This window comes from Podarcis cretensis (genome assembly GCF_951804945.1).
Source record: "Podarcis cretensis genome assembly, chromosome: 8".
Taxonomy (NCBI): domain Eukaryota; kingdom Metazoa; phylum Chordata; class Lepidosauria; order Squamata; family Lacertidae; genus Podarcis; species Podarcis cretensis.
The window spans coordinates 1,415,583-1,439,137 of record NC_137177.1 but is presented as its reverse complement, the minus strand read 5'-3'; the positions used below and the strand labels follow the sequence as shown (position 1 = coordinate 1,439,137).

Below are 23,555 nucleotides of genomic sequence, written 5' to 3'. Positions count from 1 at the left end.
ATTCCCACAAAACTTTGCACAGAGTTGCCTCAAACGCTGTTGCATCTGCTGCAGATTTTGCAATGGCCCCGTTGTGTCCCAGTCGCACTACAAGATGCCTTGAATCTGGACAGCTTTGTTTTGAATGAAAGGCAACAGTCCACACAGAAATATATGTATTTTTAATTCATTGTATGTTGAAAAACACCCCAAATTTTAAGCCTTTGAAGTTCTCAAGTTTCCTACATGTACAAAAATGTACAACTGCAGAAGCCCTACTGGTTCTTCTCCCCTCAAGGCAAGCTGCAGAAGCAAGGGGAAGCTCCAGAAGCTAGGGGCTGGTTGCCAATGGAGCTGGTAGGGCAGAAGCCAGGGAGACGGACAGTAGGGGGAGCCAGAGTCAACAACAGGCAGAGCCAATGCCTTCTAGGCTTGGCCCCATCCTCCTCCCTGCTCAGTTCTACAAGGGGTTTTGGTATGGGTTGCCACAAACGAAGACGAGGCCAGCAGCTCAGCCTTGGCCAAATAACGTTGAAAGCCCATAATATTCAGGTGACGTCCTTCCAATCGCTGTTTCATGGGCCCAGCAAGCATGTCCAACCTAAACCTCTTTTATTACAGTATTTCTGTTGATTGTAGCTGGCAAAATTGCAGCCCCGACACACTTCACGGTCCCGGCGATGGAAGTTTTTGACGTCTGATGATTCTCTGTGTTTTTATATTATGCTGGAGTGACTGGGGCAACAAAGTCAGAAGGGCGGGGTGTAAGTAAAAAAATATTATTATTATGGAAGACTTTGAAACGCTTGACTCTCCTAGCTCGCTACGCTGGTACAATAATATTTACCCATAACTGGACAAAAAATCACCCATAACATACGCCTATTAAAAAGGAATTTCTTATTTGGTGGAACTTTATTTTGTATTCCAGTGCATCAGACGTACAGTTCTCTATGTCAGCAGCATATCTGCATGTTGTATGATTTCCTCCTTTGTCTCATTGTAAATGGACTTTCTCTTTTCTTCTACTGTTGTATCTCAGTAACCTCTTCACCCCATAGCTATCTTTAAATCTGACTTCACATTTATTTTTCGCCACTGATTGCAATGTGCTGAAGTCGGCCTTGCAAACGATGCTTTGACATGCCCCGACAGAACACTGGAAATGTACCCTGGGATTCAGGGCATCTTTGGAGTGCTAAGTTCAGGCACAATAGTGTGGATTTAGTCTTTGGGGCAAAACACAAGGAGCTCATTTGATCTCAACGGTTTTCAGAACCACAAGGGTTTTGCAAGAACCACACACAAAACCTTTATGACGTTAGCACATGCCCAGCAAGTCATTTATTTGAATGTCCCAGCTTCAAAGCTAGCCCTTCCTCATAAAACATTTCCAAGAGTGGAAATATGCCTTACTTGAAATGGTCTTTTGAGCCAGAACTAGCATGGATAAGGAGCGATGTAGAGCAACATGTTAAAACCAGGAGATGGAAACCTATCCAATAGCCCAGATTTGCAGTTCTGCAGGCCGGGCACTGGACTTCTGTCCTGTATGGCAGGGCCAGGATAGATCTCCCTCACTGCCTGCTTGTAAGTCACCTGACACCACAATGTTTGAACCCTTGTGGTTTGCAATCAGACCATGATAGCAGAAAGACACTTTGCAAGCCCTCACTATGACATGATCCTTGTGGGTTTGCAAAGTGCAGGGCTTTGCAGGCCCCGACAATCAGCTGACCATCAGTGCCTGCAAACTCCCTTTTGGCAACCATCAGCATCTTTATCTATAGGACAGGTGGGCATGGTTTGGCAGAAGCTTTTAATGTTTAATAGGTTATTGTATTTTAGTGTTTTGTTGGAAGCCGCCCAGAGTGGCTGGGGAAACCCAGCCAGATGGGTGGGGTTTAAATATTATTATTATTATATTATTATTATTATTGTGGGCCAAACAGGGAGGTCTGGAGGCCTAAGGACATGCCCACAGAGCAAGCCAGAGCCTCTCTGCCATGGCTATGTGGCATGTGAGTCAAACCCAGGCATCCAGTCTCCTGCTAGCAAAGTCAGACACGGTTCTTTGCTGGGAAGAGAATAAGGATGGCCTGACTCTCTGGCTTTGCTGGAGGGAGAAGCATCTATTCCATGTGCCAGGGCACATTGCACGCTGCGTGTTATAGAACATGTTACGCACCAGAGCGCAGCCTCGTCCTCTCCCTTGCCTCCAGGGCTTACTATTCTCGTCTCTCTCTTCACTCCCCGCCCCCCCACCCCCGCTTAATAGCTCATGCAAATTTGCAGTCTACAGCGGCTGCTCTTTCTCTCCGGCAATTCACAGTCTTTCTCTGAGTTAAGATTCACTCTCTCAAACATCAAAACATCAGAAGAGGTGGTCAAGCATGGACTGCAACACTTCAGATTACAAGGAGGACTACTCCTCCATACTAAAAAAACAAAGAACTACCACAAACTCTCTGTATGCAGAAACATTCCCTGCATCCCAGAGAGAGAGAGAGAGAGAGAGAGAGAGAGAGAGAGAGAGAAGTCTAGGCTAGAACCCTTCTCCCTGAGATGCTGGCTCTCTGCATGCAGGGAGCTGCTTGTGGACAGAAAAGCGTTCCAGTGTGTGGGCCACCACAAAGCAAAACGGTCACTTCCGTCTGCCCAGGAAAATAGAGGTTTTCAGCACTTTGGGGACGTGACGGATGGTGAGCGACACCCGTGTCCCCCGCTGCAACGTGTCCCCAAGTTCGGCATCACACAGGCCTGCGTTGGCCACTTTCTCTGTGACAGTGTCCTCTGCAACCGGGCGGATGCCGTGAAGGTAGCGGCAGTACATGTTCTCCCGCAAGACCAAGAGGCTACGGGGCTTCAGGAGCAAGGACAAGAAGTGGCGCTGATCCTCAGTCTGAGGGATGGGCCCCTGGAAAGGGAAACAAAAACCTTTAGCTGTGATGTTTCCGAGCTCAATCCAAAGTGTTGGCGCTGACCTTGAAAGCCCTAAACGGCCTCAAAGGCCCAGTATACATGAAGGAGCGTCTCCACCCCCATCGTTCTGCCCGGACACTGAGGTCCAGCTCCGAGGGCCTTCTGGTTGTTCCCTCGCTGCGAGAAGCAGGGAACCAGGCAGAGGGCCCTCTTGGTGGTGGCACCCACCCTGTGGAACACCCTCCCGTCAGATGTCAAAGAGAAAAACAACTACCAGACTTTTAGAAGACACCTGAAGGCAGCCCTGTTTAGGGAAGCTTTTAATGTTTAATAGGTTATTGTATTTTAATATTCTGTTGGAAGCCATCTAGAGTGGCTGAGGAAACCCAGCCAGATGGACAGGGCATAAATAATAAATTATTATTATTATTAAGATGTGCGCAGCCTGAGAGCAATACATTTTGGCATGCAGGCAGAAATGGAAGTGTGCTTTATAGCAGCGCTCATCAAATTATTGTGCCACACAACTCCATCCCCTGGGTTTGCCGCTGGGGGATTCCCCCCCCCCCCGCACATCCCGATATATCTGTTGCTTCTTACTGCTAAATGGTACCCAAATTCCACGCACCCACATTTCCAAAATATGCCCAAGCAAAGGCAGTAGCATTGGAATTGCCTGGTGACACCTGTAAGTGGGTTCTGCCTGTCCGTTTTACACGATGTAAGCACAGCTAGGATCAGGGCAACAGCAGCTACCTAGAACAGCGGAGAAAGATGCAATTTTTGCGGCGGGGGGGGGGGGGGAATAACAGGCAGATAATTTGCATGGTTAACGTGGCAAGCAGGCTATCAATGGGGACTCAAACAGCCATAGGTCATTGAAAGGGCATCTATTTTGCATGCAGAAGGCCAGATCTCCAGGTTAAGGCTGGGAGACTCTCTTTGCTTGAACCCCTGAAGCGCTGCTGCCAGTCAGTGCAGACTGCACTGAACTAGATGGATGAATGACCTGGCTTGGTAATGAGGCACCTTCCCATGTTCCTCTAAATGGCAATTATTACTGGGCCTCCCTTGAACTCCCTGATCCTCACGTCCAGCAGAAATTGAGCTGCCCATATCGGAGTGGCAGTGCTAACCAACACTCCCCGCAGCTCTGGCCAGAACCAGTTAACTGCCAAGCAGCGGAAATGGGACTGGACTACTTGAAAATGATTTACAGATGGCATTTAACTCTGAGTAGGTTTGCTAAGACGTATAAGACTGAATCAGGTAAGCGCTGGAGATGAGAGTACATTCTTTCATAGGTGGTGGACCTGTAAAAGGGTAAAAGAGTATTGGGAAATGATCCATAATGAATTGAAAAAAATGTTTAAAAGTATTTTTCCAAAGAAACCAGAGTCCTTTTACTTGGGGAGAATTCAAACGGAAATTCCCAGGTGTCAAAAAAAGGTTATTTATGTAAGCCACTACTGCGGCCCGTGTTTCGTTAGCCCCAAAATAGAAAAGGAGCGAGGTCCCAACTAATGAAGAATGACAACTTAAGCTGATGGAATATGCGCAGCTTGCAGATTTAACATATAGAATAAGAGAACAAGAAAAACATACGTTTAGAGAAGATTGGGACATGTTTATTGATTATATGGGGGGAAATTGTGTACACTTGAAAATGCTGGCAGCATTAACATAAATTCAACAGTGCAAATAGGTTTTGATGGATGTAATAATGGAATACTGAATGGTTTCGTTTATGTAAAATATGCAGGGATTCATGACTTGCAAAATGAACCATGGAAAGAGAAGAAGGATGAGACCAAGGTGAAGAGTTGGTGGAAGAAGATTGGAAAAAATTTAAAGTTTATCTACAGAAACATTGCAAAATTAAGGAATGTTAGAAGGTTGTTGGAATGAAGTAATGTGGTTTTAGCAGAAATGATATAAAGGATTAGGTTAAAATTGATTTTTTAATTGGTGAAAGACGAGAATTACAGTATATTAAGATAAATTATTAGGATAAAAACAAAGCTGGAAAGGATTTGCTGAAACATCTAATTGAACTAGAATACAAAAAAGGGAGGTGTGAGGTGGTCAAGGAAATAAGCAAAGGAAAGAAAGTTATGTAAAGGTTTGATCTGTTGTTTTTTTTGTCAATTGTTTGTATTTTTTCTGTCTTTTTTATTTTTATTTTTTTGTCCTTTTATTTTTTTATCTTTGTAATCTTTAAAATTTGAATAAATACTATTTTTTTTAAAAAAAAAGGAAAGAGAAGAAGGGAAGTCACTGATATTTTAAGGATGTTTAAAGGAGGATTCTAAATTGTAAAACAGAAAATTTAATAAAAATTATATTTAAAAAATAAATGAAATGAAATGGGGCTGGAGGAGACGTCCTCTTGCCCAGTATTATTGTATTATTTACCTCTCCGCCTTCTGTTTGCTGCCTTCTGCTGATGGGATGGTAGAAGTCGAGGAGGGTGTGAGACCCCAGGTTGATGGTTGTGACGGTGGGGAAATAGAGGGGACCATCTTCGTGAGGCTACGGGCAAAAGAGACCCAATGTCAGAGAGGGGAAAGGAGATATTTTTCCGCCCAAAGCAGTGCCAGATTTACGTAGAAGCTAAACAAGCTATATCTTAGGGCCCCACTCCCTTAAAGGTAAAGGTAAAGGTAAAGGTACCCCTGCCTGTAGGGGCCAGTCTTGCCAGACTCTGGGGTTGTGCGCCCATCTCACTCAAGAGGCCAGGGGCCAGCGCTGTCCGGAGACACTTCCGGGTCACGTGGCCAGCGTGACATCGCTGCTCTGGCAAGCCAGAGCCGCACACGGAAACGCCGTTTACCTTCCCGCTGGTAAGCGGTCCCTATTTATCTACTTGCACCCGGAGGTGCTTTCGAACTGCTAGGTTGGCAGGCGCTGGGACCGAGCAGCGGGAGCGCACCCCGCCACAGGGATTCGAACCGCCGACCTTTCGATCGGCAAGCCCTAGGCGCTGAGGCTTTAACCCACAGCGCCACCTGCGTCCCTTAGGGCCCCCCCAAAAAAATTAAAGGCAAAAAAACTCTGGATGTACATTTCCAAAATATAAAAAAACAAATAAAATAAAACCTACGTACAGCAAGAGTGTTTTGTGTTGTGTTGGCTCCTATTTAAACAATTTATTCAACTAAAGCAATAACATTATAGCAATATGTATCCATGTTTGTTAACCGATGTGGTTAAACGTTTTGGGTATTTTTTTTTTTAAAAAAAAACTTAGACTGAGTTTTAGCTCACATGAAAAACTTTAAAGAAATCCTTATCTCCTGATGAATAGCCTTTGGACTATAACGTAACTTAAATAGAAAGCTATCATTAGAAAGGTTTTTCCTCCAGAAGCATTTTATTTTTAAAAATCTGATTTAAATAAAAAAAATCCGATATAAATTTTAAAAAATCAAATTTTTCGATTTTTTAAAAAAACATCATTGATTTTTATCCACCCTGCGACCAGGTCACCTCTTATTCGCCATTTCTCTGAACTAAAAAGTCCCTTAACTGCTGCTTTTCCCCTCCCAAGCACGGTTGCGCCATCCCTGGGGCCATTTTGTTTTCCCCATTTCTGAACCTTTCCCAACGTAAGTGCCAGCCTTTTCTGAGGCGAGGCCACCAGACATGGCATGATTTGTACGAAGAGCCTTAAGGATATCTCTGCGGTTTGATCCCGGGCGCCATGTGTGAGGCAGCTGGTTACCATGATGCCCTCGCCAGGGTGGTACTCGTTGACCAGGACGTGGTTCGCCATTTTCCCTCCGAAAACGCCGAGGGAGGACACTTTGTCGGCGCAGGCCTGGAGCCAGGCGGGCAGCTTCTCCAGAACCATCCCTTTCGGGTGCGGCAGCCCTCCTGAGGGGGAAAAAGGATTAAAAAAAGCCACAAATTTAAAATACTGTCTACAGCGGCATTGGCAAAGTTTCTTTCGGTAGTCATACGTATCAAAGATCATCATACTCTTTAAGAGAGAATGTAATGAAAATGCAATACAGGTGGTAAACAACAATCTAGGGCCCTGCACTTTCGAACTTGACAAGGGTGGCTAAAAATAATATCCTGATAAATCTTTCCCCCCACCCACCACCCCCATCTCAACAGGTTGCGGCACAGTGTCCTGGAGCCCTTCCAGACGACCCGTTCAATCAGCATTCACCCCGATTTATTTTCAGAGAGATTAGACGCCGTTGGCGATTTCGTGAACATTCATTTTTGATTTGTTGGCAAGGAGGTTAATACGACGTTGCATTGAAGTGAGTGCTGTCCCTCACTTTCCTTATCACGAAAAAAGAGGCCTGGTCTCTGGGAGAAAGCAGGTTTGTATTTCTGGTTATTCTATCCATGACGATTATTGTGATTTATTATTTATATGATAGGATGAGGGGAAGGAAAAATTCACGCCTCCATAATCACTGCTTTCATTTCTTTCTTTTTTTAAAAAGCAATTTTTAACCCTTGCAGATTAAAAGAGAGGGATTAAAAAGGACGGATGGTGAAATATACTCGGAGTCAAGTGTGGATTTCATGCTCTTTATTCAGCTCATAGTGGTGAGGAGGAATGAAAGTTCCCCCAGAATGTCTGCCTTATATACATTATTTACACAATGGGCCCCACGTGATTGGCCAATTCCAGGATTCACCTGTAGGCCAATCAGGCTGTGGATTCACTTCCACTTGGAGCTGGATTGGGTGGCTCATGTGGACCAATCAGACTGCTGCATTCTGGGTCCTATTGTTCTAGGACCAATCAGACTGCTGCATTTTGGATCCTATTCAACTCAGTACATAACACCAAAAATTTACAAAAGCTGTAGTAATGTATGTTGGAGATTGATTATGAAAAATTGACTATGCTTCATTGACTATGCAAACGCCTATAAATAATAAATTATTATTATTATTATTATTATCAGTATCCGCTTGCACTGTCAAACTCAGACATATCTCCCCCTATTCTTCCTAATGTCTCAACAAATTAAACCGATTTGTAAAAAAAAAAAAAAGCGTTACTTGGAAAAAAAAATACGAGAGATATTGCACACACCTTTGTAAATCAAGAAAATCTTTAATAAAAATATTTTTTTAAAAAAGCAAAGGAAAAAAAAGCACCATAGATTTAAAATACTGTCTACGGTGGCCTTGGCAAAGTTTCTTTCAGTAGTCATACGTATCAAAGATCATCATACTCAAGACTAAATAAATATTGCCTCAGTCCTCCTCTGTCTGCTGTCTGCATGAATCTGTATTTTATTCTGAATCTACGTTACGGGTCTTTGGACCGCAATAAAGATTTATTATTAAAATACAGTCTATAGGGCACAAGATTTAGGACACAATATACAAATGGAGGATTGGGGGAAGCTGTGGAAAGTGAATTTAAAATTTGCTGATTGTGGAACTTTGAAAAGAGAATTGTACGAAAATGTCGTATCAGTGGTATATCACCCCGGAAAAAATGGCAAAAAAGTACAGATAAAGAGAAAGAGAAAGAGAAAGAGAAAGAGAAAGAGAAAGAGAAAGAGAAAAAGAAAAAGAAAAAGAAGGCACGTTTTACCATCTGTGGTGGGATTGTAAAATAATCAAAAGCCATTGGGAAATCATTTAAAAGGAAATGAAAAGAACGTTTAAGACAACTTTGTTAGAAGTCCTGAAGCATTTTTGTTAGGTATTATAGGCCATGAAATGGCAAAAGAGTGGAAGAAATTATTTATATATGCTACAACAGCGGCTAGGATATTACTATCCCAAAGATGGAAAGACGACAAGATATCAATGAAAGAAGAATAGCAAGAAAAGCTGATAGAATACTCTGAAATGGCGAAGCTGACCGAGAGACAAGGACAAGGAGACTTGAAAAAGGATTGGGAATTTTTTAAAAAATTGAAAAAAAGGATTGGGAATCATTTATGTTGTATCTACAGAAATACTGTAAAGAAGTGGACTCAGTAGCAGGATTTGAGTCAACACTTACGATTAAGAAAATAAATATAAAGTTAAGACGTTATAATTGGGAAAATAATGAAATGTAAGATGTGATTCAGGAAATACGGTACGAAAATGATAAGAATATAATAATATTTAGGTAAAAGGTTACAAAATTAAGAATAAAACAGGCAGGAAAAACAAACATTTAAAGAACCAGAAAGGGAAGTTGAGGGAAGTCAGGGGAGGGGATTGAGACTCAAATATGTTTTTTTTGTGATATTGATGATTGTGCGGTATATAAAATTGTAAAACCCAATAAATTTGTTTCAAAAATAAAATATAAAATAAAATAAAATAAAATAAAATAAAATAAAATACTGTTTGTAACAGGGGTAGAGGGTTGTCACGTCAAGGTTGATGGCAGCCACACTCCAACAAACGTGTCTCTTGACTCAAAACATGGCGGTCTCCCACATCTGGAAGGCCACGTCATGGTTTCCTGAGTCAGCCCACGTTTCTTGTCAACTTTTCCCTTTTCTTGCGAGGAATCCTATTCGGAATAAGGGAATTTCCCTTTTAAAAAAGGGAAAAGTCGACAGCTGTGTGAATTTCTACCTCCGGGCTAATGGTTTTCTGAGTTGATGGACTTCTGGTGGGGACTGAAACCGGGAAGGGGGTGTGGGTGGAATGGAAATGGGAAACTCAAAGGATATACAATATGATTTGCTTTTTTGTCTTTTTTTGTTTTTTATGAGAGTTGGGAAATTTGTGGAAGGGAATCGTTTTCGACCTTAGAAAAATGTTTTAAGAATAAGTATTGGTATATAGGTTTGAGTGAGAGTTAAGATTGTACAAAGTAAAAGTGGTTTTTTTAAAAATTAAATTGTTTAAATGAAAATAAGGTTGGAAGGATTTGCAGAAATAACGATTTGAACTAGAATACAAAAATGGGAGGTGCGAGGAGGTCAAGGAAATAAGTTAAGGAGGAAAGTTTTGTAAAGGTTTAATCTGGTTTTTTTTGTTTAAGTGAGTGTATTTTTTCATTTTTTCTTTGATGTTGTTATACTCTTTGGTTTTTGTATTTTGTATCTCTTCTTCTTTTCTTTTTGTAATTCTTAAACTTTGAATATGCTGTTACCTCAGCTTCACTTTAGTTAGTGACTGTGTGTGTGTTTTTTAAGCGTTTTAGCTGCCATTGGTTTAATTCAGCGGTGTCCAAACTTGTTTCAAAGAGGGCCAGATTTGATGAAGTGAAGGGCCGTGGGGGCCAAGCAAAATGGTTGACCTTTTTTAAGGATTAAAGTTATTGAGCTTTTTTTGGGATTGAAGCTGTTGAGGTGTTTTTTAGGATTTTACCCCAAGAAATAAACTGCCGGATTAGGCCCCCAAAATGGACTTTGGACATGCCTGGTTTAATTCCTCAGCAATTCACAATTTTATTCACCTCATGTTGCAAGTTATCAGACTGCAGGGGGAATGGGACTTGATTTGGTATTTCATGGTTATTCAATATATTTTTGTGTGTGTTCTGGTCCAGATTTAAGCACTCCCAAAAGGGTGGGTTTGATTTAAATCAAATCAATTTAAATCACTAGTCAGTAAGACTTGATTTAAATCTTTTCTTTTTTACAGAAACGTTCAGCCTTGCCAGCATCCTCTTAAAATTTACAACCAGATGAAGCTTTCATTTTTGGAATCATAAATTTTCAGAGTAGTTTTTAAAGTTATATAAAAAAATCACTGATTTGGTTATACTATCAGAAATCCATAGATAATTATGAAATTGTTGTTTATATTTGGACAACTTTTCTGCCGTACTTTATTGGAAGGGGAAAAATAATCATTTCCTTAATAACAATTTAAACAATTTATTTAACTAAAACAATAACATATGTATGTATCCATGTTTGTTAACTGATGTGGTTAAACGATTTTTAAAAAAAACAAACAAACCTTAGACTGCTTTTTAACACATATGAAAAACTTTAAAGAACTCCTTATTTCCTGATGAATAGCCTTTGGACTATAATGTAACTTAAATAGAAAACTATCTTTAGAAAGGTTTTTCCTCCAAAAGAATTTTATTTTAAAAATCTGATTTAAATAAAAAAAATCTGATTTAAGTAAAAAAAATATATTTTTTTTTAATTTTTAAAATTATTGATTTTTATCCACCCTGACTCACAACTGGGTGAACGAACAAACCAAGTCCAGCTTTCTCAAAAAAATAATAATATTTATATCCTGCTCTTCTGTCAAGAAAGTCAGGATGAGGTGGGGGTTCCTCATTTTCCCCCTGGCAAAATGGTGTTTCATAAGCTTCACAGCAAACAAGGGATTCACCTCTCCAAGTCCACATCTAACGCTCTTAACCACTAAACTAGCTTTTGGTGTGAGGAGAGGCCTATACAGTGGGACCTCAGTTGTCAAACGTAATCCGTTCCAGAAGACTGTTTGACTTCCAAAAATGTTCCAATAACTGAGGCGCAAAGGGCTGGCTGCAAAGATTTTTCTTTTTCTTTTTACTGCTTTATTGGTTGAAAATTACATTACATAACAAAGAAGATCAGTTGATGATAAAAACAAAAGTATACAATCTTTCATTCCCTAATTGATCCTTGCTTTGTACATTGTTTTATAATTCAATTTAACTTGACCTCCAATCCTCCCCTTGCGTTCCCTGATTAAATTCTTTAAATACGCACTTGCCTAAGACTTCTCCATGTTGTCTGACTTTGAGTTTCATCAAATTTTTCTATTTTACACACAGAAGTTCGGTCAAAACCTGCCAAACGGATTGGTAATTTGACAGTGTTCTTGTACATAAACTCTGTATATATGTCCCATTCTCTGATAATTTTTTCATCTGCAATGTCTCTCAACCTTGGTGATATCATCTCGCCAGTTCAGCGCATTCCCTTAATTTGTTTTGCCAATCTGATTTAGATGGGATATCCTCTCCTTTCCAGTCTTTTGCACAGGGCTGGCTGCAAAGTCCACGGAGAAAATTGGGGGAAGGCAGCAGAAACCATTTGGCTTCCGAGGCGTGTTCAAAAACGGAAGCCATTACTTCCGGGATTTTGGCGTTCGGAAACGCTTGGCTTCCGAGACGCTCAAAAACCAAGATATCGCTGTATATCACCCTGCCAAGTGGGGATTTTTTCAGAGATTAGGGGCAGATGTGTAGCAAAATAGCCGCCTGAGCCCAGTGGTGTCGCAGTTGGGGGGGGGGGCAGTGCGTCCCGGGTGCCATGTCGGGGGGGTGACAAAAAAGGCACCCTGCGGGGATCCCGGCACTGGCGGCAAACTGCTATGTACAGCGCATGTGTGGCGTCGCACACATGTGCTGTACGTAACGCCGCCACACATGCACTGTATGTTTGCCACCAGCGCCGCTCGAAAGGACAGGATGGGATCCCTCCATTGCCGCTGCAGCCACATGTAGAGGATTCTCCGTTCGGCTGTAGCGGCGATGGAGGAATCCCAGCACCGTCCCTATGGTGCTGGAGAGGTGGCGGCAAACCGCTATGTACAGCGCATGTGTGGCGTTGCACACATGCACTGTATGTAATCACGTCATACATGCGCTGTACATAGCGGTTTGTGCCGGTGCCGTTCAAGTGCTGTACATACAAGGGTGTGATCCCTCCCATCGCCGCTACAGCCGCATGTAGAGGATGCTCCGTTCGCGGCTGTAGCAGCGATGGAGGGATCCCGGCACCGTCCATACGGCGCTGGAGCAGTGGCGCCAGCAAGCCACTATGTACAGCACATGTGCATCGCATGTGAGCCCTATGTAGCAATGCTCCGCCCCGGGTGTCATGACGCCTTTGTTCGCCCCTGCCTGAGCCTCCTTCATGCCGTTGAAGAAAGCTGACCCCACTGTACACTGGCCTTCTGAGCCTCCTTTGTGCGCTATAGGAGTGAATGGGGATCCACACGATTAAAGAGGGCAGTGAGGTTCCCCTCCGGCATCCGCACGCAACATTTACCCCAGTTCTGCAGCCTCCTCCCCGACAGCTGAGTCCACTTGGGCTTGGGGGCATCATAAACCTGCAGGCGGTGGGGGAAAAAGCAAGATATTCACATGGAAACTGCAGGCATCAGAAGAAGTACCACCCAGATAATGTTTAAAAATACATTTGTGAAAAACCCAGAAGCATTTCTGTTAGGTATAGTAGGGAATGAGATCCCAAAGAGAGATATAAAAGGGTTTACGCGGGTACCAATGCATGCGCGTCTCTGCCCCTGTATGTCTAGTAAGGTATAATCTGTCACTCACATCCTTCTATTTTGCGAATTCTATAGTGAAGAACGAGTTCAACTTATTTTGCCGCTTTTATCAAAATTTATACCCCTTCAACATTATTTGGAATCCTCCCCCAAAATTCTACGAAAATACCTTCTGGAAGATTCCTCAAGCTCAATATCATATGAGGTGGCCAAATTTTGCACTTTAGCAATCAGGAAGCGTAAGTCTCTTTTGTTGAATGGCACACTGCGAAGTTCCCTTGTGTAATTTTTTTTTTCCCTTGATGCTGTTGTTGATTTCCTTTTGTTTGATCTTGTGGTGTTCTGTGTCGCTGGCTTTTGCCACAATAAAACTTGATTTGATTTGATTTGATTTGATAAAAGGGTTTATGCATGCGACAACAGCAGCAAGAACTCTTTTAGCCCCAAAATGGAAGCAACGGGAAATCTCATTGCTGGAAGAGTGGCAGGCGAAGGTGATGGACTTTGCGGAATTGGCAAGGCTGACCAGGAAAATCGGAAACCAGCGCGATCCAGCTTTCCAAAAAGACTGGAGTAAATTTGTACAATATGTGAAGGACAATCGCAAGCAATTAACAACACTAGCAGGGTTGTCAACATGCAATGCCAAGGATTTGTACCTTTTTATATTAATTTAAAAATTTGTGATTAACAGGAGTGAAACGTAAATAGGAAAATGTATAAAATGCTAAGAGGTGATAACGAATTATGGAGACGAGAGGGCGGGAAGTCGAAGCTCGATTGAGCAAATATGTAATGAGTACAATAAGCTGTACACCATTATTTCCCATATATTCAATAAATGTTTTCCAATCTTCTCTAAATGCATGTTCTTCTTGTTCTCTTGTTCTATATTAAGTCCGCAAGTTGGAACATTTATGTTCTCCATCACAACTTTGTCAAGAACGACAGGGAGGCGTGGAAAGTGAATTCTGCCTATTGTAATGTTGCACCAGAAATTATCTCTGGTGATCTAAGGCTGGAAATCAGTCATAATAATAATAATAATAATAATTTATTACTTATACCCCGACAATAGCTTTGGTTTGCATGCCGACAATAGCTTTGGTTGGCATGCATACTTATGGTACGACAAGGTAAAGGTGTATAAAAGTTTTAAAAATCATATTGTAAGGAAAGCATTGTATAATGTTTGGATTAGATATAAAGATCTGCTGGAAAGTAAAACCCCTAGGTGGGTGTCACCAATGGAAGCTAGGGAAGTAAAAAAGCTTAATATGGACTCTAAATGGCCAAAATATCATGAGATTCTAGAATATGATGGTGAAAGGGTGAAACTTCAGAGTTATGAGAAACTAAAGCCTAAGGTCCGAGACTGGTTGCATTATCATCAGATAAATGAGACATTTAAACAGGACAGGAAAATAGGATTTCAGAAAGAGAGGTCAAAACTAGAGACAGAATTGTTGGAACCCAATACTAAGAACTTATCAAAAATGTATAACTTGCTGTTGAAATGGAATACTCAGGATGAAACGGTGAAATCAGCAATGATTAAATGGGCACAAGATATTGGTCATGATATTATGTTTGCTGACTGGGAACAGTTATGGACCACCGGTATCAAATTTACTGCATGTAATGCTTTAAAAGAAAATATTATGAAAATGATCTATCGGTGGTACATGACCCCAGTCAAGCTTGCAAAAATTTACCATTTGCCTAATAATAAGTGTTGGAAATGTAATGAGACTGAAGGCACCTTCTATCACCTTTGGTGGACCTGCCCAAAGGTTAAAGCTTTCTGGGAAATGATCTATAATGAAATTAAGAAGGTCCTTAAGTGGACTTTTCCTAAGAAACCAGAGGCTTTTCTCTTGGGCATGGTTGGCCAATCGGTGCCAAAGAAGGATAGGATTTTCTTTATGTACGCCACTACAGCAGCAAGAATTCTACTGGCAAAGTATTGGAAGATGCAAGAACTACCTACTCTGGAAGAATGGCAAACAAAGGTGATCGACTTTATGGGACTGGCCGAGATGACGGGCAGAATCCGGGACCAGGGGAAAGAGACAGTGGAAGAGGACTGGAAGAAATTTAAAATATATCTTAAAAACAATTGTAAAATTGAGGAATGTTAAGATGTCAGGGGGTAAGAGGTAAAGAATTGCAGCAGTAATCAAAAAAATACTAAAGGAAACTTTATGAAAGGGAATTAAGACAATGGACCTAAGGGTTGCTAAAGAACCATTAAACAAGGATGCAGGGATGGGGAGGTATGGGGAAGTCAAAAGAAAGAAGGGTATGAAATGATGATTTTGAAGCTATATTGTTCTATATTGTTTTTATTATCTGTCTGAAAAATGAATAAAAATTATTATAAAAAAATAATAATAATAATTTATTACTTATACCCCACCCATCTGGCCAGGTCTCCCCAGCCACTCTGGGAGGCTCCCAACAGAATATTTAAAACACGATAAAACATCAAACATTAAAAACTTCCCTAAACAGTCATTATAGAGAGAGAGAAAGAGGGAAATAGAAAGAGGGAAAGCAGGAAGAGAACTGAGCTCTGTGTATATCATTGGAAACACCATGCGCAACCTGATAGCTGTTCCTGGCAAATTTGATATTGATAGCTGTCAAGAGTATACCATATGGCTGCTTTAACTGCTATACCACTTTGATGTTTGCTGCCTCGGGGAGGAAAATGTGCAAGACAAATTTAACAACAATGACAAGGAAGCAGATTTTTAAAAAGATTAGCTCAGAAGGACATGTCTGTCAACAGCCAGGATCCAGGAATCCTACAGGGGTCACAATATAAGATGACCCTTGGCAGTTTGCCCAGCTTTGGGGCCACCCAGAGGCATCTGGCTGGTCACCGCTGAAGACATCCTGGGGTGAGGAACCCCTGGTTTGAAGGCCAGTTTTGGCTCAGCAGGCTGTTTTCCTCCAAAGCATGGGCACATCAGTTGGCACATCACCATTGACACCAGCTGATGTACTGGCAGCACAAACCTGTTCCCAGGATTGCACAGCCTAAACAGCAGGATTTGATCTCTGCTCATCAGCCTTTGCGAGTCTCCCTTTAAGATCACACTGAAAGGGATTTTGTCAAATTTGGCCAATGGGGCAGATCCTGATATGCATGTGAGCCATAGAGGCCAAAAGGTCTCTCCCCCCCCCCCACTCAGTTCAAATTCAACGAGACAGTTCTTAAAACACCGCACAAAGGTGAACATAAATGTGCGCACACCTGTTGCAAAAGGTACGCCTCCTCTGCCTCTGTGATGAAATCTGGAACATAATAAGCGGCTGGTGGAGACTGCATACGAAAAGAGAAAATGTGAAAAGTACAAAAATGCAGATCTATGGGAAGAACCCTCCCCCCAAAAAAAACCTCCTAGCCGCTGCAATGTGAATTAGGGAACTTTGCATGCTCCTCCTCAGTCAGAATCATGGCTCTCTGTATGAAAAATGAATAATATCTATAAAATGAAGATTTCCCCTCTGTACAAAATATCTGGCATTTAATATTTGGTGGTTTTGAGAATGTTGCTCATTAGCCAGGCCTTTGGCTAATCAAACAACTGTTGATAATGTTGGTTAATTAAAGAACCGATGGACTTTTAAATTGGGTGGGGGGTATTGTTACTATGGTATATATTTTCGTGTTTTTTAATATTGCAGATCACCTTGTGGATGAAGGGCGGTATGGAAATTTAATAAAGAAGAAAAAGAAGAAGGGGATCAAATTCTGGGGAGGTTTTTGTCTGTTTCTCCCTCTTTGGGATAATTATTCTGTCTCTTCTCTCTAACCGCCACCCCAATCTATACTGCTCATAGACATTTGCAGCACATTTCATTAATGTGCACATAGGTTTGTTTTTAAAATGGCAAACTTTTATTGAATATGTACTCATACTCAAAACATAAAGGATATTGTCAGGGACTCAGCGGGAGCGCAGGGAGGAGAGGAGATGGAGAGCGAGGGGGAGCAATCCGAGGGCAGCGTAGGAGAAGATGACAGCAGCCCGATAGATTCCATGAGCCTCTCCAGCGAATCGGAAGATTCACAGAAGGGGGCGCCGATGGGCAGGGCAAGGGGCGACCCAAGGGGGACACCCCAGAAGCAAGGGGCCAGCGGGGACTCCCAGAGCAGCAGTTGGAAATCAGGACCAGCTTCCCCACCAGAGCGTAGTGGGGGGGAGGAGTCCCAGGTATCAGAGCCCACATATTCACCACCAGCGAGAGAAGAGGAGTCAGGGTTGACCACGCCTCCATCGGAGAGCGAGGGAACGGTCAAGAGGAAAGTTGCAGGCTGGGCGCGCGCGCCAAGTTCAAAGGTACAGGCGAGCGGCACAGAAGGTAGCCCGGATAGGGAACCAGGTCCTAAAGCCCGCCGGAAGGAGGGGGAAGAATCATCAGGGTCAGCGTCAGAGGAGTCCAGGAAGGATGAAACCCTAGCGGGCAGGAGGGCCCAGAGGAGAAAGGAACTTAGGAAGAGGTGGAGCAAGGCTAGAGTCTTAAACTGGTGTGGAAGGGGCGGAGACTCAGACGGGACTTCGCCGGTCTAAGGTCGAGACGTAGAGCTGCACGCTGCGGCTTTAAAATGGAAACTGAACCTCAATAAAGACTTTTGTACATAACTACAGCCTAGCGTTGGTCCTCTGTGAGCTGGGACCTGGAGGCAGCTCTGACAGATATCATTTTCATTCATCAAACTAAACAAATTAAAACCTGACTTAGTTTTTTTTTAAATTAGCAAACAATGTTTTACTTTAAAAATACAAAACTGAAAAAATGAGATGCAAAACAGGCGCATGATCTTTATTCTAGAGTTGGAAGGGACCCCTGAGGGTCATCTAGTCCAACCCGCGGCAATCTTTAACCATCTTTAATCTTTATCTTTACTATTATCTTTAACCAGATAACAAGCAGCCCCAGAATGACCAAAAGGTGTTCAAGTTTCTTTCATCTTCCTGTCCTAGAGAATGAGACGTCGCTCACCAGGTGTGAGCGGAAAGGTGTGACGTCCCTTGTGACTTAACTATGGCTTGATATGTAGCATTAAAAGTAGGTTGTGCTCATCTGCTTCCTGGGAAAACCTTCACCGCCTCTAGACAAATCCATGACGGTGTGTGTGTGTCTGTGAACAAGTGTACTCCTATCACTGAACATAATACAGTGGTACCTTGGTACTCAAACGCCTTGGTACTCAAACAACTCGGAACCCAAACACTGTAAACCCAAAAGTAAGTGTTCCGGTTTGCAAACCTTTTTCGGAAGCTGAAAGTGCTCCGTTTTGAGTGTTACGCTTCCAATTTGAGTGCCACACTTGTGTTTTGAGTGTTACGCTGAGGTCTGTCTGTTTTTGCTATTTATTTTGCGTTTTTCTTTCTGCAGCTCTTTTTTTGTGACTGTGTGGAACCCGGTTCAGCTACTGATTGATTGATTGATTGATTGATTGATTGATTGATTGATTGTGTGACTGCAGTACATTGTTTACTGCCTTCATTTTATGGATCCATGGTCTCGTTAGATACTAAAATTCATGTTAAATTGCTGTTTTGGGGTTGTTTATAAAAGTCTGGAACAGATTAGTCCATTTTGCTGTACAGTGGTACCTTGGGTTAAGTACTTAATTCATTCTGGAGTTCTGTTCTTAACCTGAAACTGTTCTTAACCTGAAGCACCACTTTAGCTAATGGGGCTTCCTACTGCTGCTGCGCCGCCAGAGCATGATTTCTGTTCTCATCCTGAAGCAAAGTTCTTAACCTGAAGCAATATTTCTGGGTTAGCGGAGTCTGTAACCTGAAGCGTATGTAACCTGAAGAGTATGTAACCCAAGGTACCACTGTACTTTCTATGGGAAAGCGCGCCTCGGTTTTGGAACGCTTTGGTTTTGGAACGGACTTGCGGAATGGATTGAGTTTGAGAACCAAGGTAACACTGCACAAAGCTTCCTAATCAATAGCAAAGACGTTCCAATAACCCTCTAGGAAAAAGCATCCCTCCGACAAGACGGTACCTGCGTCACACGAAACGGCTCCAGAGCCATGATCCCATCAGAAGTTGCCGACATCTCAGAACAGAGAGCTGAGCTTTCTTCGTTTCTTCTCACTCCATCACAAATCCCTGAGCCTCACCCAGTTGCTCACCTGGGAAAGACAAAAGCAGCAGCACATCAGACATGGGAAATGACCTACTTTCAAGAAAGGCCTTTTCCTACTGGAGACATTTACTCACATCCAGCCCTAGAATCATAGAATCATAGAATCATAGAGAGTTGGAAGAGACCACAAGGGCCATCGAGTCCAACCCCCTGCCAAGCAGGAAACACCATCAGAGCACTCCTGACATATGGTTGTCAAGCCTCTGCTTAAAGACCTCCAAAGAAGGAGACTCCACCACACTCCTTGGCAGCAAATTCCACTGTCAAACAGCTCTTACTGTCAGGAAGTTCTTCCTAATGTTTAGGTGGAATCTTCTTTCTTGTAGTTTGGATCCATTGCTCCGTGTCCGCTTCTCTGGAGCAGCAGAAAACAACCTTTCTCCCTCCTCTATGTGACATCCTTTTATATATTTGAACATGGCTATCATATCACCCCTTAACCTCCTCTTCTCCAGGCTAAACATGCCCAGCTCCCTTAGCCGTTCCTCATAAGGCATCGTTTCCAGGCCTTTGACCATTTTGGTTGCCCTCCTCTGGACCCGTTCCAGTTTGTCAGTGTCCTTCTTGAACTGTGGTGCCCAGAACTGGACACAGTACTCCAGGTGAGGTCTGACCAGAGCAGAATACAGTGGCACTATTACTTCCCTTGATCTAGATGCTATACTCCTATTGATGCAGCCCAGAATTGCATTGGCTTTTTTAGCTGCCGTGTCACACTGTTGTTACTCTTATCTCCCCCAGCCTCTTATATCCCCCCCTTCCCCTTTATCCGCTGCTTCTCTGAATTGCCTACCCTTGGTTTGGAAGCTCCTTGGGGCAGCGACCTCTCTGTGGCTTTGCATCACCTTGACTTATAATTGCCACTTTATCCTCAGACTTTTAAACAGTGCTTTAAAGGACTCTTGCATATCCCCCTCCTCCCCACCCCCCACCCCCAAATTAGAGATGCTTTTTACAACAGTTTTAATGCCTTGGTTGCATTTTTGCATATTCGTTTTTCATTTACACATGGCCTTGAAAACTGATGTTAGAAGGGCGGCAAGGGAATTCTTTGAAAAAAACGATGAAGCATCACATCCCTTGTGGCTGTTGTGTAGATACTACCTTGGAGTAACAGCTTAACCTGCTGAAGTTCTGCCTGCCATGCAGCTGGTTGTTGTTGTGGTGGTTGTTCAGTCGTTGTTTAGTCCGACTCTTTGTGACCCCCTGGACCAGAGCACGCCAGGCACTCCTGTCTTCCACTGCCTCCCGCAGTTTGGTCAGACTCATGTTCGTAGCTTCGAGAACACTGTCCCACCATCTCGTCCTCCGTCGTCCCCTTCACCTTGTGCCCTCCATCTTTCCCAACATCAGGGTCTTTTCCAGGGAGTCTTCTCTTCTCAGGAGGTGGCCAAAGTCTTGGAGCCTCATCTTCACGATCTGTCCTTCCGGTGAGCACTCAGGGCTGATTTCCTTGAGAATGGAGAGGTTGGATCTTCTTGCAGTCCATGGGACTCTCAAGAGTCTCCTCCAGCACCAGAATTCAAAAGCATCCATTCTTCGGCGATCAGCCTTCTTTATGGTCCAGCTCTCACTTCCATGCATCACTACTGGGAAAACCAGAGCTTTAGCTATATGGACCTTTGTTGGCAAGGTGATGTCTGCTTTTTAAGATGCAGTCCAGGTTTGTCATTGCTCTTCTCCCAAGAAGCTGGTGTCTTTTAATTTCGTGGCTGCTGTCACCATCTGCACTGATCATGGAGCCCAAGAAAGTCAAATCTCTCACTGCCTCCATTTCTTCCCCTTCTATTTGCCAGGAGGTGATGGGCCCAGTGGCCACGATCTTCGTTTTTTTGATGTTGAGCTTCAGACCATATTTTGTGCTCTCCTTTTTCACCCTCAATAAAAGGTCCAGCCATGCAGCTGGACATTCTTGCAAATGGGAATAAGGGGTGCAATGGAAGCACCCCCATTCCAACTGAGCCAAGCCTTGCCAGGACGCCTAAGCCCTATAGCAGGGCTCCCAAGGGCAGGAAAAGGAACCCAGGAGTCCTGAGCCGCCCCCTCCCCATTGCAAACTCCTCCCGCCCTTTTGCTCCATGCATACTCACTCATTCCAGCAGACAGCAAGATGATATTTCCGGGTAGCTCGTTGACTGACAGCTGCATCCATCCAATGAAAGAAAGCGGGCAAAGCCTCCGCGGGAAGGATCAGTAAACAGCTGAGCTTTGTAGGTCCCGCCTTCCTTCAGTCTAGTGAACCAATCAATTGTCTGGCTGCTCAAAATGCGTCTTTGGTGGGGAGGGGCGTGGGTGTTCTTGAAGAGCAAAGGACGCTGGGAGCCAGGACTCCTGGGTTCCTTTGAAGGGCTGGTGAAAGGAGAAGGGGCTGGACTCCTGGGTTATTTTGATTGTCTGGGGAAAAGATAGGGGCCAGGACTCCTGGGTTCTTTTGAAGATCTGGTTAAAGGAGGCGGGCCAGAACTCCTGGGTTCTTTTGATTGTCTGGGGGAAAGATAGGGGCCAGGACTCCTGGGTTCCTTTGGGGGCCTGGAGGAAGCAGAGGGGCCAGGACTCCTGGGTTCCTTTGGGGGTGTGGGAGAAGGAAGTATTGCTATGAGGTTTTCTTGGGGAAGCTGAGTGAACTCGAACCCTGCTCTGATCAAGCCCAGGAAGGTAAAGGTAAAGGGACCCCTGACCATTAGGTCCAGTCGTGGACGACTCTGGGGTTGCAGCGCTCATCTCGCTTTACTGGCTGAGGGAGCCGGCATACAGCTTCCGGGTCATGTGGCCAGCAGGGCTAAGCCGCTTCTGGCGAACCAGAGCAGCGCACGGAAACGCCGTTTACCTTCCCACCGGAGCGGTACCTATTTATCTACTTGCACTTTGACATGCTTTCAAACTGCTAGGTTGGCAGGAGCAGGGACCGAGCAACGGGAGCTCACACCGTCACGGGGATTCGAACCGCCGACCTTCTGTTCGGCAAGTCCTAGGCTCTGTGGTTTAACCCACAGTGCCACCCGCGTCCCTAGGAAACCAGAGTCCAAATCCCCATTCATCCACATAAATCTCACTGGGTGATCTTGGGAGAATCACTGTCTCTCTGCCTAACCTACCTTGCAGGGTGGCTGTGAGGAAAAAATGGGGAGAACTATGCGTGTCACCTAGAGGTCCTAGGAGGGAAGGTGGGTTCTAAATGTGGTACAATAAACAATACATTTGGGAAACGTGTTTTGAACTGCGGCTTTTTGCTATATTTCTGGAGTGAGCTCTTGTTTGTGGGTAGCTAATATGGTGCACTTCTGATGTTCTACCTAGACTACATCTCCCATCATCCCTGACCATTGGTGCTAATGTGAGCTGGAGTCTACAGATCTGGAGGCTGCCAGCTTGGCTGTCGTTGGGCAGGATGAGCCTTTCTTGACCTTGGGTCCCCAGATGTTGGACTACAGTTCCCATCATCCCTAGTGAAATAAAAAAATTAAGGTCTTATATGTATAATAAATGTTCATAAATGTACCAGGCAAACACGTACAGGAAGCAGCACAGGAAAACAGCCCTGAAACCATTTTGACTCCCAAACTGACAAAATGTTTACTCTGCAAGGTCGAAGGAAAATGGAAAAGCCTCTGATTGTCTTTTCCTTCACAAATCCTGTCTTGAGGGTATGTCTGTGTATGAATAGGTTGAGCCTGTGACCTGGACTTAGGAACTAAGTATTCATCATTACAAAAGACTAGCCAGGCTCCCCAGGCAATCCAGCCAAGTAAGCATTAATAGGTAACCTGCCAGAGAGGAGGTAAACAACACACTCAGATTTCTGTTGTAGACCACCCCTTTCTGTGATGTAGGTATGATGTATCTGGGGGGTCGTCTTGAGCTACACCTCTTTCTGTGATGTAGGTATGATGTTTCTGGGGGTGGTCTTGGACTCCAGGGCGGGCAATTTAAAATGTCTATATAAGGGCGGACACGCCTTGGTTCTGCGTCCTCCTCCTTTCCTGCGTGTGAGGGGAGCACCCTGTTGCAACAGTTCAATAAAGATCAGGCTTACAAGCTGCTTTGCTTCTCAATATTCTCTGGTTGACCTCTGTTCTTTTCTCCGACCAATGGAGAACCTACAAAGGACTCTATAAAGGGCTCTTGTGTCCCCCATAAGGGAATAAAGGCAGATTTTTGTTTATTACACTAGCTAGCAAGATAAGGGATGAAGGGAGTTGTAGTCCAACATCTTTGGGCCAAAGGTTGAGAAAGGCTGAGCTGGATTATTCCCCGAATCCATCTAGCGCAGAAAGGAAGAGCTCTGCACACCATG

The 23,555-nt window shown here is 43.6% G+C and overlaps 1 protein-coding gene across 1 annotated transcript; it reads right to left on the bottom strand.

Moving 5' to 3' along the window:
- Window positions 1–875: 875 nt before the first annotated feature.
- Window positions 876–21,490, bottom strand: ALKBH6 (alkB homolog 6). The gene is made up of 7 exons (XM_079985759.1): window positions 21,352–21,490; window positions 19,118–19,247; window positions 16,343–16,411; window positions 12,840–12,900; window positions 6,626–6,777; window positions 5,317–5,433; window positions 876–2,896 (listed from the first exon to the last, which is right to left on the bottom strand). Exons 2-7 carry the CDS (start codon window positions 19,169–19,171, stop codon window positions 2,624–2,626), a joined length of 726 nt encoding a protein of 241 aa, XP_079841885.1. The 5' UTR covers window positions 19,172–19,247; window positions 21,352–21,490; the 3' UTR covers window positions 876–2,623.
- Between the last annotated feature and the right edge of the window lie 2,065 nt (window positions 21,491–23,555).